The sequence below is a fragment of the Acyrthosiphon pisum genome, chromosome A2, assembly GCF_005508785.2.
Source record: "Acyrthosiphon pisum isolate AL4f chromosome A2, pea_aphid_22Mar2018_4r6ur, whole genome shotgun sequence".
In the NCBI taxonomy this organism is placed as follows: domain Eukaryota; kingdom Metazoa; phylum Arthropoda; class Insecta; order Hemiptera; family Aphididae; genus Acyrthosiphon; species Acyrthosiphon pisum.
Genome location: NC_042495.1, coordinates 40,995,901 through 41,012,680, shown reverse-complemented (window position 1 = coordinate 41,012,680; position 16,780 = coordinate 40,995,901). Strand labels below are relative to the sequence as shown.

Sequence of the window (16,780 nt, the reverse complement as noted above, 5' to 3'; positions counted from 1 at the left end):
ATAGTGGAAAAATCAGACAAAACACTTAGAGTTTGTATTGATCCAAGTGAATTAAATAAAAGCATAGTACGAGAATTTTATCCAATTCCTACTTTAGAGGAAATCATTCTAAATTAACGAATAAAAATATTTTCTGTGTTTTTGATTTGAAAGATGGGTTTCATCAATTAAAGTTGGATAATCCAGTTATTGCACATTTAGCAGTCCTTTTGGATGCTACAAATTCTTGAGAGCTCCATTTGGATTAGCCTCTATACCAGAAAATTTTCAAAAATTAACCAATAAATACTTTGGGGATATAGACAATGTAACTGTTTATTTTGATGATATACTGTGTGCGACAAATACTATTGAAGAAATGGATACAACAGTAAAAGAAGTTGTAGCTAGAGCAAAAAAATATAACATCAAATTTAATTCAAATAAAGTACAATTTTACCAAAATGAAGTAAAATATTTAGGATTATTGTTTTCAAAGGAAGGAATGAGACCTGACAATGATCGCATCACAGCAATAAAAGAATTAGCTATACCGAAAAATAAAAAAGAATTACAACAAATATTAGGAACAATTAATTACCTTAGGAAATTTATTCCAAACTTATCTAAAATAAGCTCACCATAAAGGGAACTATTAAAAAAAGAATGTGATATGGCAATGGACCGATAAAAATACAGAATTACTAAATAAAATTAAAACTTTAATATCAGAAGCTTCAATGTTGAATAATTTTGATATAAACAAACCAATAGTTTTACAGTGTGACAGTTCACAAAATGCATTAGGATGTTGTCTGTTACAAGATAGCAAGCCGGTGGCCTTTGCGTCTAGGTCATTAACATCAACTGAGTCAAACTATGCGCAAATAGAAAAAGAACTGTTGTCGGTGACATTTTCCTTTTCTAAATTTCATAATTATATACATGGTAGTAAAATAATTGTTAATAATGATCATCTGCCTTTAGTTTCCTTAATGAAAAAGCCAATAGACAAAATTAAAAATAACCGTTTGAGAAGATTAAGTATAAAAACTTTACCGTATACATTTAGTTTAGAATATGTCCCAGGACCTAAATTATTTATTGCAGATCTATTGTCCAGAAATATAGTACATAGACCTGTTAATGATGATTCTGAATTGACTGAAATAGTGCATACAGTACAAGTAGCTCCAGAATTAATAATATCAGGTGAAAATCTTAAACTATAGAAAAAGAAACTCAAGACGATGAAATATTATCTAGAGTTATTAAATATTATAAAGAGGGATGGCCTAAAAATGTAGTTAAAAACATAAATGGAGAAATAAAACATTATTATAATAACAAGGTAGATATAATAGTACAAGACAGTCTAGTTTATTTTAATAATAAACTAATAATTCCAAAAAATTTAAGAAAAGCCATACTTAAATTACTTCATGAAACACACTTAAGTGCTCAAAAACAAAAATCTCTAGTCAACTCAATATTTTATTGGCCTGGTATTAACTCAGATATATTAGGTATGGTTGAAAGTTGTAATATTTGCCAGAAATTCAAAAGAAGCCAAATCAAACAAACTTTGATAAATCATGAAATTCCAAAATTACCATTTATTAAAATAGGGTTGGATATAGCAGAGTTTAAAGGTTTAAACTATTTAATAGTAGTAGATTATTACTCTCGATGGCCCATTCTGAAGTAGGTTCTCTAATAAATATCAAAAATTGTGGGGGATTAAGAAAACCTTCAGTGGATGTCATCCACCTGTGCCAAGTAGCAGAACGAGTTTTTAAAATGTACCAAAGTAGACTATCAACAAGCAGTAATATAATTAATTTTCTTATTATAAAAGCAACTTCGCGAATAAGCATAAATAATTTTTTTTTATCTATAGCTGAACACATATTAAATCAAGAACCATGAAATAACCACCTTTTACAAATAGTATATATTATTTTTTAAAGTTATTTTAGAATACGTATACATCATTATTGTATGAACGAAAGCCAACCAGATGATCGTATTAGATCTTTTTTAACAAAAACGATTCACTTTAAAAATCAATAAGATATTAATATATTAAGATATAATATCTACTAGGTACCAAAGTTAATTTTTTGTACTATGTAATTTTACTTTTAAAATATCGACGTATTGTCAAAAATTATTTTATATAATTAATTAACTTTTATATTATATGTGTATACAATACATACATATTAATGATACAATATAAATATAATTTAATATGTGTTTTTGAAAATGTTCTATTTTGTTTTGTCAGAAAAATAAAGTACAAATTATTTACATTTATACCTATCGTACTATTGAACCTATACCATTCATCCGTTTCATCTATAATATAAATTGAGTATTGCTTATTTCAATATTTTCTGTAATATCACAGTTTCACTACTAGGTAATACTTACTAATACTTACTAGGTAATAGATATCAAATAATTTATTTTGCAATTATAAAATAAAATAAAACCATGTTATAATATTTTATATTTTATATAATATATTAATATTTAACATTTATATTATTATCGTGATCATCCATAGACAAATTATCATGTTATCACCTCCAAATTTTGCTTGTTATTCCATGATATCTAATTTTTTGCTCTATGATTTTCTTAAACTATGATCTATCTCTTTCACATTCATGCATAATATTGTGGCGCGCCGACGAATCAAGATGCTTCGTCGTGGCCAACGTGAATAACGAAACGCGAGACGTGTGATTGATACAGATAAATTTTATTTAAACAACAGTTGAGCAATTTACAATTAAGGCGAATGCCGGTCTCGCGTGAGTTGGGGGGTTTTGTGTTCGTTCGCGGGTCGCATGTGCGTGTTCGTCGACGATGTTGCGGGCGGTCGTGTCCTCGTTACTCAGTCCAAAGACCAGTGATCGCGGCGGCAAAACGGCGGACTTGCTGACACGTGCGCGTGCTGTCGGATCGAAAACGTGGTGCGAGCGTGTACGATGTTGTTACGCGTAGTGGCTAGCGGGTACAAAAAAGACTAGGCCGTGGCAGCCGCCAGACACTTCGAAGGCGCGAACGCCACTGGCCCACCACAATATCATTGATCTCTTTCGAACAATGTTGGTCTCACGGTGACATAGGCGGGGTGTGTGGGAGACGCAGTCCATTTATAAATATGTCTATGTTTGTTCCCAACATAATTGTGCCAATGAACATTTGTTCCAAAACACTACTGGTCTGTGGAACAAAAATGTATTGATATTATTTTTTGGAACAAATGTCGATAGGAACAAATCTTTTATGGAATAAAAGTCAGTTGTAACAAATCTACACCGGAAAAGAACATCGTTCTAACAATTGTTTTTCGTAATATAAGTCCTTTTACATTGGATCAAATTTTGAACTTTTGTTCCACAGTCTTTATTCCAAAATATAGTTTTTTCGAATACCACTATGGTAGCAGCTGGTGTCAGTCCAGTTAACAGTCCAGTATATATCTGTGTTAACCCTTTCAGTCCCCATGTACATTACAATGAACACACATTTTTATATTTTTATATTTTATTACAATAAAAGTTAGTTTTTATAAAATAATTCTGAAAATGATATATTAAGTGTCTAAAACCTGGGTTAACATGTAGGTAATTAATTCTCTTGAGTCTATAATTAATCATTTTTCATATGATCTTATTTGTTGCACAGTTCAGTGATTACTAATTTAATATAATAACAACAGTCAAAAACAACAAAGTAAGTAGATGATCGTTCAATATTTGTGAATGCTATTTATTCTTATTAAAAGTTTATATATTACTAGCTGATCCTCTTACACTTCGTTGTCCATTCAAAATGCCAACTCTATATGAATAATATGTTTTACATATTACCATGGCAACCATTTATATACAAAAAATTCCATCGGAAATCTCAAAATAATATATAAATGGTTGCCATGTTAATATAGACACACAGACAGAGGTTATATTAGGGGCCTCAGATCGAAGTACTATATTTTTTAAATTAACTATCAATATTTAAAAATATATTATAATGAAATGAATAATTTATTTTAAGAAGTTACTGACAACCATTTATTTATAAATAGGACTGTTGCAATTTCAGATAATTCTATTTATCATTGTTACTGTCCGTTGTACAGATCTATTTTTAAACACATTACTTATAGTATATTACACTATACGTCGTATTCGTATACTGTTTTTGTATAATCCTATCATTTTATTTTTTCGTCTGGACGATAATGCATTACTGCTGTGTCTAGCTGGACGAACTATAGTCTATAGATAACCATTAACCGTTGTTTTACTTTATAAATTTATTTATATAGTGAATGATATAATTTACGAATTACGGATACGTATTGACTCTTGACTTTTGGTGCAGTGTTATTGGATTTCGATCAAATTATTTTATACTTTATAATATTGTTACTTATTTTTTACGTACGCTATTATATTATTTTTTTTTCATTTATTGACTAAAAACGTAAATTACCTATGTACACTATCTTTTATTGAATTTTTTAAAAAAAAATGTCTAATAACAGACAGTTTGAAAGTGGTGCATCCAAAAGACGTAGAAAAAATATACAAAACAATGAATTAAAAAAATATAAAGAGTTAATGAATAATTTTGTATTCATCAACTCAGGTAATTATACAATGTTCAATTTTATACAATTATAAATTTTTCAATTTGTAGGTATAATGAGCTAGTTTTTTTAAATTGTAAAATAAAGATCATAAATAGTAGATAGTTATTATAGCTCAATCAGTTTATTGTTGTAATTTAATTGAAATTTTAGGTAATTATTATCAATGTAATTTTCTTATTTTTAGAAGTAGAACTGAAAGCACAAGATAACCCTGAAATTGTAGTTATTACTAATGAGGAAAGTGTTTGCCAATCAAAAAATGCTCAAAGTAATGTACTATTTTTATGATTAATTTTTAAGTACCTTTATAAAATAATATATTTTATTTAGGTGGTGTAGAGCAAAAAGTTCAAAGTCATCATGAAAATATAGACATTGTTAATGAGTTAAATGAACAAGTTAACCAAATGAATAAAAATGAATCAATAAAAATCCAAGGTAATTAATTAGGTATTATTTATGTTTTTATTAATCGTAGTTTTATGTTACGTACCTACGTAAAAATTAATTATTTATAAACTATGTACAGCGTATCGCACGTTCTTAGCAATATCTAACAAATGTAACTAATAAGACAATCAGTATATTATATCACGCGGAGGTCGTTGCAAAAGCATAAGTATGAAACAATCAAACCATAAAAAGTGTCGTCACACGTATCTCCTCGGGGAAAAGTCAACACTCATACTAGGGGATAACGAGTCGTTCAGCATACCAAATTCGAGACCCGGACTCTGTCTCATGACCGAATTTAGCCACTACAACGACCACTCACTCCATAGGACCCGATCATATATATACGAGCCCATGACAAGAGCTCGTCAGATGGTTTAGGGACACACAAGACACTTAGATGCAGGTTGTAACACCACTCACTGTCATTTATTTATAATATTGTAAATTTGTACTTGTTAATAAACACTCAAATATAACATAATACATCAAGTGTTCATCTCTGCGTTGGTGTATGTATCGACGTCAGTTGGGACGTAACATTTATATAATATATTAAATATTTAAATGTTAACTTAGGTTACTATAGTAAATTATGATTATGATATTTCAGTTCATTCAATTAGTTAAAAACTTCATATTAAAGTATAGTAATGATATCAGCACAGATTTTACCCGAAAATTATTAAGTTTAAGAACTAGTTTACAAAAACATCAACTTAAAACTATTAAGAGCTTGGCCATTTATATTGTTGAAAATGATTTATCCATTGTATTTCCAGATGTTTTAAGCGCATGTGTAATATCATTGATTTTATAATATACAGATAGGCCATGCTATAGGCGTCGTGCAGATCATAGTCAATCGACACTAGCGCGCATAGTAGACAAAAATATAAGTTTTGGAGGGCTATCATTTCTTGTTGTTAAGTACCTACAATGCTATTTTTATTACTATTTTTTGTATTTGGATGCAATTATTTTTAATAAAATATCGAAATATAATAACTTTTAATTATGAACGGTGATATAATAATTTATTCGGGATTTAAAAATATTAATATTGGTGAATTTTCGGAAAACGTCAAATTCAAAGGGAAAAAATTGGTTGAAAGTAATCATGTTTTCAATGTTAAAGAAATCGTTTCAGAAGACATTTGCTTAATTAGTAGTTATGTCATAAGACAAACGTCTGTTACACTAGATCCATATCTGGTTAAATTAGAAGTAAGTTAACTATTATAATACTTTTAAATAATATTGTAGCAATATTGCAATACAATGACAACATATTATATTTTAAAACTATACTCATAATAGGTAAATGCTACTAACAGAAATGTTTTAAGTGCATCTTGTCAATGCCCTGCTGGTCTAGGAGAAAAGTGTAAACATATTTTTGCATTGACACACTATATTAATATTGAAGATGGTCATTCAAAAACAAGTCAACATTGTGAGTGGAGTGCACCCAAAATATCAAAAGCTGGAAAAGATTTGTATTGCAAAGGAAAAAGAATTGAAGAATTGTTTCCTCCAAAAAATCCTTCTGCCAGTTTTATTGTGACAAATAATATTCCTGACTTTCAAGTACCTTCTTTATTTAGTGTGATGTATAATGAAGAAAAAAAAACTGAATGTGAAAGAACAGTTATAACTGTTGTTAATGAACTTTTAGAAAATGTATTTAAATCATTAGAATTTGAAAAATGTGCTTTCCTAGTTAATAGTATTTTAGATAATCAGAAAAAAGAAAATTTAACATTCAATTTTATTTTTGAAAACCAATTACAAATAACTTTTTATGAAAATAATATTAACCTTACTAACATTCAATTTTCTTATATTTTTCAATCAACAATTCTACAATCAAATTCTACAATATGGTTTATTGAAAGATCATTAAGATTAACAGCTAGTAAAGCACATTTGATTAAAATAAGATTAAAAAATTTTGAAAAATTGGTAGATGATTTAATAATACAAAAACCTATGTATGGAAGGGGTCTTACAAATGTTAAATATGGTACTAAAAATGAAAAAATAGCTTTACAAAAGTATATACATTTATACAAACATGATGTAATTGGCTGTGGTTTGGTTATTCATACTTTAACTCCTTGGCTATGTGCAAGTCCTGACGGAATTGTACTATCTAATAAAAAAGCATTTAAAGTATTAGAAATAAAATGCCCAATATCATGTCAAAATAAACCAATCGTTGATGAAACAGGAAACTTAAATTTAAGTTATTTAATTAGAGGCAGTAATAATATTATTGAATTAAAAAAGAGCCACATTTATTTTACTCAATGTCAAATATTAATGTATTGCTGTGGTCTTAACTTTTGTGATTTATTTATTTATTCTGAAAATTTTAATTCATTATTGATAGAAGTTAACAGGGATGATATTTTTTTAAAAAATACTATACAGAAATTAGGAGATTTTTATTTTAAATTCTATTTAAAAAAATGTATTTTGAATTTTGGTTTATAACTTTATTCTATGCATTAATTAAAAGTTATTATTATTTTATTTTACATTAGCTTATGATTATTATTTCTTAGTTTTAAAAAAATATTATTTTATTGTAATTGTTAGTTGTTACATACAGTATCGTAAGAAACTAAAGAAAGTTGATATTGTTTTTCAAAATGTCATTCAACAAGGTATAGATTTTACTGTTCCTATTTATATTATTACATTATTTTTATAAAGTATGTTAATTAATCACTTAGATTATTATGATCTATTAAATATATAACATTGTAGTTTACACATAGTAGTATTTATTTAAACATAATATCTTATATATTATATAAAATAAAAATAAAATTATTATAACAAGAAAATACCATTTAGTACGCTACTACAACCATTGAGCCATAGTGATTGCTATGATAAATGATAATAGTATTACCCTCCAAAACTTATAGAATAGTCCACGGGGCGCGCTGCATTACAACTTGCACGATGCCTATACACCACAGTGTCCAGTCCATACTATTTTAGTTAATAGTTAATACTTACATTAATATTTATAAATAATTGAATCTTTCTGTTTAGTGTATATTTTTAACTAATATAATACAACATTTATATAAAATTGTTTATAAATTATTAGTTATAAGTTATCTCTTAGCCAAGTTGTTAATTATATTTTTTTTTTCAGGCTAATCAAGCTAAGTATAAGGTACCAAATGCACGAAATAACATTTTACAATTTGATCCTACGAGATGTAGGGTGATGGTTCGTGAAGATGGAAACATATACACTCTACCAAGAGATTCAATTACAATTATATTACCTGAAATTGAAGTTGAATCTCCTCAAGTTAACAATGAATCATTGGAACAAGAAGAAAATGTATGTAGTTAAAATCCTTATATCTACAAATGTTAATAATAATACCTACTATTTATGATGTTTGGCATATTTCTATTGATTTTTAATAATTTACGGTTGTTTCCAGGTTCAACCATCAATATCATCTACAGTTAGTGGCAATGATTTAAATCCTGAATTGTCATCTTTAAGCCCAATTGAGGAGGTACAAGAAGCAAAGACAGGTAAAAATAATAATTATACATAATAACTAATAAGTATTTAAATAAGTTATGTTTTGTACATATTATAACAGTTTTTTATACTAGTTCATTTAAAACTGATAGCTGATCTGATAATTTTAGTTTGTTGGATCCGTGAACCGATATTAAAAACCAATAGGTATTTGGTTTATAAATTGATACAAATCATGTGCCTGTTAATTTAGTCATGGTATTAAACATGAATATTAGAATAAGGAGACCGAACTCTGCTCCTGATAACGTCCCGAAATGAGTCTCACGATTAAACGGCAAAAGGCTGCTCTGTAGGAATTATTCATGTTTTTTGGAAAATATATCCATCATTTTGAACCATGAGTGTCCATGACCCTCTTTCGATTTTATAGCTTGTACGATTACGCATTTATACATATGCATATGTGTATATTTTATAAATATTAATTCATTAACCAAATGAATTAGTTTATAGGTCTATGAATAGAATAGACTAGGAATGATGTGAACTATATAAAACTACGGTTTTATCAAAGATGTGTAAGTGTTAAACTATTTTCATTAAAAACGGCATAGACAAATAAAAACATATATAATAATTCATATGCCAACTATTTTTTCATCCATGAAAAAACCGCACATTTTCTGTCTCTATCGCACACATGTTGGCTTCAACGTGTTACTTATTAAACGTTTATAATATCATTTGTAGACGTGGGCTTAGATAATACTTATGTATTCTCAGTTTAGTTTCATAAGAAATAAGAATAACAATTATTACTTTTGTATATTTAACTTCTTTATTAAATTGTATAATCATGGATAAAAAATATTATATCATCTTGTGTTTTTCTTAATTTTAATAAACATTACATTACATAAAATAACTTGAGAGAGAATCATTTGTCGGACGACCGTTCTTCAATAACCTTTCGGTTCTCTTACAGTGTCACCAACACCACATCTCTCTCCACTAATTTTTAACCATCTCAACAAAATTGAAATATAGTTTACAATTTAAAATCATACATTTATCCAATGATACATTATTTTTTTTTGTTATCTAATATAAACAATTTCTTTAAAATAAAATTACTATAAACAATATATTTAATAAACAAATTCAGTATGAAAAAAAATTAACAAATACATCATTATCAATTAATCACCAAATTTTGCAATTTCTTGACTTAGTTCAACCTTAGTTTTCACATCTAGATTATAATTAATATCTATTCTTTTTTTAAACTGTTTTAAAACTAAATCAAATTTATTATTTAATTTCCTATTCATGCAATTCTGCTGGACTTTTTCCTGTGGTGCAATGAATAGTATTCCTATAGTTTAATGAAAATTTGCAAGATGCTTGTATGATATTTTTTTATTTTATCTTTAAAAATGCCTACCATATTTTCAGATGTCCATTACTTTGTGGATGATTATGGTGGTGTTAAGATATGTTTAATATAATTTATTATTTTCTATAAATATTTTGAATTCCTTCGATGATTCACAAATTTCCAAAGTGCATTTAATATGGTTTACAATTTGTTTCGAGTCAATCGGTCCACAACTTGATTTTTATTTCCCGAGGTCCCAGATGATTTACAAATTCGGGGATTGAATTTACAATTGCTTACAATTTGTTTGAAAAAATTGCACAATTTGGGGGCGCAAACTTTATGTATGTTTATTATCATTTCGAAAAATAAAAACTGATACCTGATATACCGATTACCAATAGTACCAATATTGATTATTGGTATTTGCCCCCCCGCCCTAAATTAATTTCATTAGAGAGTACTAGAATTTACTGTATTTTACTTTCTTTGTTTTATTATATTAATTGTAACAATATTTTTGATTGATTTCGTAAATGTACACAATTTTTAAATAAAATATTTGTTATCCTTATTTTTCAGGCTTAACACAAATAGAAAAAGATGCTATAGAAACCTTGGATTATTTTATAACCAAGAACAAACATAAAAACAATTTCATTCAAAATTATGAAGGTACAAATTAGGGTTATTACCCTTGTGTTATACAACTGATATTTTGTTGTCAAAATCTATTTGATGGCTTTAATTTTAATATACTATACAAAATACTAAAAATTTTATGAAAATTGAATATATTGTATAGTATATTATAAAATGTTGTATTCAGTTTAAGGCTATATAAATTTTGACTTATTTTATTTTATAAATTTAAATAAAAATCAGATTTGGTAGTGCATTAGTCCTTATGTAAGAATGCTTGTTGAAAATATGATTTTTATTTGTAAAATTCTCTTTTGGTTCAAAATATAATGAGTGATAAAATAAATTAAATTTTTTAATAGGTAATGATGGTGTTAAAATAAAATGGTGTGATAATAGGTGTTAACTGTTAAAAAAATTGCTACACGGGCTATAATAACTGTATAAATTAGTTTTGCGTAGGACAAGCTCAAAGATACAGTATCCACAGTAGCCTACGGCTGACGGTATTTTTGCAATACCGGCATTTTAAAATTATTTTGGTAAAGGTATATTGTAATAAACCGTATAAATGGTATACCGTGTAAACCGTATCAACCATGACTAAATAAACAGGCATTATCACTAGATTACTGCACGCATATTTTATACTTTCCTAAACTTGGAAGAAACACTAAACTTCGGTATACCGGTTTAAAACCGGTAACGAAATCAATGCCGTAATACCAAAAATTATTTTCAATACCGTCAGCTTTACAGTAAATTCTTATTTTTCATATTGTAGAAGAAATTCATTTATGTTGAAACGTTTTTATTTTTTTGATAACCTTAAGATAATTAAGTTATTAATTTGTACGTAATGTATTAATTTTGTTTTTTATTTGCTTTTTAAAAAATAATGATTGAGTATTGGTATCAAAAAAATAAATATACTTCAACACAGATAAAGTAATCTCTTCTATCTAATGTGAATATCTGGTTAATTTACTGTACTTATTGTACTTGCAAGTTTTTCCCTTGCAGAATTATTTTTCTTTATAATTTCATTATTACACAAAAACCATTGTTGGTACTGACATGAGACTGTGTCCAAAATATTTTTAATTATATTTAAATATATCATAGAATATAATGTTATGTTTTATGAATATATTTAAGATTGCATGTTTTAGTTTTTCATAAAATGCCATAAAAACTGCCTGTATTAAACCCCTTAAATAATCCTCTTAATTTCATTCTAATTAAACACTAGACACAAATTATAAGAAAATATACTTCTATTTGGTACCTAACAGTTTTTAATCACTTTGTTGTTTGGGGTTAGGTTAGGGTTTAGGTCATAAGAATCGTGGAACAATTCCTTTTTACACTTAATTTAGAAATAATATTTTAATTAACAAAATACAAGTAAGTAGTAATTATCAAACCTAACAATATACAAATAAGTAATTTATAATCCTTTAAACGATACAATACAGTTCAATACAATTACCAATACCATCCATAAAATATTGGTATACATATCTTCTACTCAATCCAATAGTTTAAAATATTTAAGAAGTATCACAAGTCATATTTATCATATAATTGAATAGGTATAGTGGTATTTGATCTACTCACATTAGTTTTATTCTTTTCGTTAATTTGCTTCTATCTCAAATACCCACCACATAAGTAACTGGTTAAATTTATACTCTATTCAGAATAAGAAATTTACTCAGCTGTCAACTTGTGTACATGGGCTTCAATAGGCATACAGATAGTGCTTAGTGGAAAGTTGGGGATGTGGCATGCTTAGCTGCTGCTGATCACAACTGGTAACTGCACAGTAAAGTTCTTAATTCTCATCTCAAATAGAATTATTAGTCGGTGATCATTTCTTCTATCCATTTCACACTATTATTAAACAATTCATACTCATAATGTTGCCACAGTAAAAATAATTCTCTTAACTCTGCCACCTCTAGTCATTGTTTTTTCTCCATAATTTGTTTTGTAATTAGCTTGAAAATTGTCATTTGAAAATAATTTTAATAACGATTGCTCCAAATTTTACTTAACTCAATCCTTTGGAACATCATCAGCTACTATTATGTGACAAAATTAATGAATAAATATAATCAACATTCCTGGATCCAAGACCAAAAATTGATGGCCTACCTTTTTAATTACATACATATTTAAATATTTATTCTTTGTACTATTTTTTTATGAATACAACTTCTATTTTTATATAACCCATTGAAATAATTAGTAATCTTATATGACATTTTATTTTGATAACATTCACCTTCAAATCTTCCTACTTAAATCTCATTTTCATGAAATTGTTCAATAAAAATGCAGAAATAAACAAACTTGTATTAGTTTTAAAAAACTTATCATTTTTCTATCTAAATTAATTTAGTCAATTTAACATTAAATGGTTTAACAAAGTAAAATCAATCATTTCCAAGCTAAAAAAATATTCAACACTATGTTGAACACATTAATTCAACACATATTACACACAATAATTCTTTTTGCTGTATTTTTAATACATTTAAATTTTCTAGATAATTTTTTGCTTTATACACATTTTTTAGTCCCACTTTATTATAACAATTGCATTCATATTATTTTTACTTACATTTTAACTTTGCCACCATAGTTACACCATCACAAAAACCCCCCATTGGCTTCATGTTTCATATTAGTTCATTTCGTTTTAGTAGACATAGGCTGATTATTTGTTTTCCTCGCCTTAATACATATTTATTATAGGCTGTGACTGAGTTTTATTGATTGACACATTAATGAAATTATCATTAACATTTTAGACAATGGTTTATTTTCTGATGATTTAAATGTTTAATATTATTATCTTTAACAACATAGACCACTTAATACTGCAGCAAATCATCAATGTTCTTGTAAATTTCCAATGTTTTGATTGTGATGTTAGGAACAAACATGGTTTCATGGTTAATTATGATAAAACCAAAGTAAATAGAAAATTACTGTTACTAGTGTAGAGGTTATATTGACAAAGGGGTTTATGTACAATTTATATAATTAGTAAAGTTATTTCAATTTACATATTTGTATATTAATATAAGTTAAGATATTGTGAATTTTTATATTTCTTGCATTGTGTTCTAAATTGTATTACTATTGTACATCATAATTACATTCTCGGCATTTTACTAAAAACTAAAAGTAAATAAATACATTTTTTATTTTAATCATTGAAATATAATATACATTTTTAAAATAGTCACTGTATTTTATTTTATTTTATATATAATATATATAAAATAAAAATATACCCTGGGTCCTAGCATTGATTATACAAACTATAGATCACTGGCCTATTTTTGGGTGGGCATACTGCAGTCACTATAAAGCGTTGCCGTAGTGCTCATAGACAAGTAGGACTAAGGCTCTACACATAATGGGTATGCTATGCCACCATTTTGCGACTCATTTATCAATGATAAAATCATGTAAATTCAAATTGACGTAACATTATTAGTCGCAAAATGGCGGCGTAGCATACCTGTATCTATAGTGCCCTAGTAGGACCTGGTCTAATACTGGAGCCGCTGTAAAAAGTCCTAGTAGTCTCCTTTAGTGTTATTAGTATTGTAGTCAATTCTTATTGCCATCTAGCGAGTAGATAAAAATGGATTTGTTTGCAACTTACTTATTTCTAATTGAAGTGATGCATCTTACTTTTCAATTTCTACTGTCATAGGATTATTTTACAAATGTATTATTTATAAACAACTTAATTTATAAATACAGAAACCTTAAAATTGTATGAAGTAATTTGAAAATGTAGCAAATATGTACGCAGGTCAGATGCATCCTTGGTTTATATAATCATTGGTCCTAGTAATATACTTTTGATGTAAGATGAACTTGTTTTCATAAGCTAACATATAATTCTATATTGTGAATTGTGATGGTCCCTACAATTGCATTTAATATATAAAAATCTTTAGAAATCATAGAAATCATAGGCTATGGCTGGGAGGGTTATTGTTGGAAAGTACTGTACACAGAGTTTGGAAGAGGAAATACTAATAATTCCGTAAAGTTAACTTAAAAACTTTTTTAATATAAGATTGTCATACTTTTCTTAGTAATTGCTAAACTGGTATAATTTATTTGTTAATTTCATAGAATTATAATGGTTTAATATATTTATATAGTTATAGATATAATTATATTTAAAAATAAAATACAAAAAAATTCTACAATATTCCAATGACATTATGAAAAAACCTCTGCGACAAGTTTTTGTTAGGAGGCCCGTCATTTAACATCAGTCCTTGACACTGAGTCAACCCATATGTCTGCGATGTAGTAAAGCCAAACGTCTGCACACAAGTTGGCTGCCGTAGTACCTTCTAAATGTGAAAAGGTGTATACATAATACATTAATACATCTGGATTATAAGTCATTGATCTGTTTGTACTTTGGCATTGACTACAGGATTACAGTTTTTAATATTTTCCTTAGTAAATAATTTATTTTTAACATATTTTTTATGGAAAATTGTCTACTAAAAAGAGTAAAAAAACACATAAAATAAGTTTTTTTAATTTGAAAACATTTTCAATTCTAAGATAAATGGTATAAGTTTAGTGGTATAACATTTCTAACTGCATTATTCAATAAGTTATGAGAAATTTAAAAAAAAGAAACATTTAGTTATTATGCTGTAATGGCCTATCTTATACGTGTAAATGTTCCTCGTACATTTTCAAATATTTGTTGTACATATGTGAAGTATTTTTTTTCACTAAAGACGTGGGTGGAACCAGAATTTGTCTTAAGTTATTTTCATAATGTATGCATCTGTAACTGTAGCAGTTACTTATCGTGACATAACATAGCGCAACAAGCCATTATCTGTTTTAGTATTTTTAATAATTAAAAAAAAACTAAACATTATATTGCAATTCCGATGTTTCTATCGTTAAAATTAAAATTTTTAGGTTAGTAATTCATTGTGTAAATTGAGCTACTTTAACATGTGTAAGGTAGTCAATTATATCAAGCTGGCCCTATGACCTGGCTATTCTGTGTACCCTAATATCTCCTTAAATTATATTTTTTTTTCACATTGAATTTTAACCAAGTTATTTTTAATAGTTCTGATTACAATAATTTAATATATTTTAATAATAATTTGAAAAAAAAATTTTTTTTGTGTTGTGTGCTACTTTAATCTGTTTTATTTTAATTTGGTAGTATAAGCTTTCTGACATGATTTTTTTACAATAGGTAGTGGGAATACAAATTATTGGTTCAATATTCTATATTCATACATTGAAATTTAATAATTTTTGTAGGCATATTTTTATGCTTTGATATGCTATTTGTCATTCCTTGTAATTATAATATAATTATGCTCTACAATACATATTAATAATTATTATTTTGAAAACTCTTTAAATTTGATTAAATGTTATGAGAAATGTGGCTAAGGAGTTTTGTGATGCCTATTTTAGTCATCCGCTGTGTACTCTCTCGTTGAACAGGGTTCAGTTGTACTTAGAGAGCCTATAAATAAGATAAGTGGATAAGTGGTATATTATCACTGATAAATGGACCACTATATTCATTTAATGACAGTGCTGATATTTTATCAACAGGGCTCAGGACTTATAGCACTTAAAATCATTAAAATAAGCGCTTAAAAATATAATATTTTATACCAATGATATAGGCTCTATAGTATAACACATATTATGCAGAATAACTGTGCACGTCACAGTAGGTCGATGCATTCAGTAGCGCCACTATGATACCCATTCTCAGGAATAAAATTATTTTTAAAATTATAATAGTTATTGTAGCTTACAATTCGTGAAAATAAATCTAAAGTTTATGCACTATTCAGTTTGTGATTGAACCAATCGGTCGACTAAAACACATTTTTCCGTGCATTTCCACAACAATCTGGACATAGGCGAGAAGCGTTAGCACAGGCGCCCGACGACCAACTATGGTCATATAGCTACGCATAGCAATCGCATGGGAGGTTAGGCAGTGGTCGGCGGCTTAGTCTGCATGCGAGAAAGCGGTTCAATCTTAATTTAAACAGAGTATAGCTGTCATGGTGTCGTACAACAT

General features: G+C 27.4%; 1 protein-coding gene across 21 annotated transcripts in view; it reads left to right on the top strand.

Moving 5' to 3' along the window:
* Positions 1-8,246: 8,246 nt before the first annotated feature.
* The window catches only part of LOC100575183 (probable WRKY transcription factor protein 1), a 70,768-nt gene continuing 62,234 nt past the window's right edge, over positions 8,247-16,780 (top strand). For 9 of the 21 annotated variants that reach the window (XM_008180779.3, XM_008180786.3, XM_029490600.1 and 6 more), the window contains exons 1-3: positions 8,248-8,477; positions 8,584-8,680; positions 10,594-10,686. In XM_008180779.3, coding sequence (XP_008179001.1) covers positions 8,358-8,477; positions 8,584-8,680; positions 10,594-10,686 — 310 coding nt within the window. In that variant the 5' untranslated portion in view covers positions 8,248-8,357. Of the gene's footprint in view, positions 8,478-8,583; positions 8,681-10,593; positions 10,687-16,780 lie in introns of all 21 variants that reach the window. The other 12 variants (XM_016801434.2, XM_029490602.1, XM_008180791.3 and 9 more) reach the window with 3 other exon arrangements.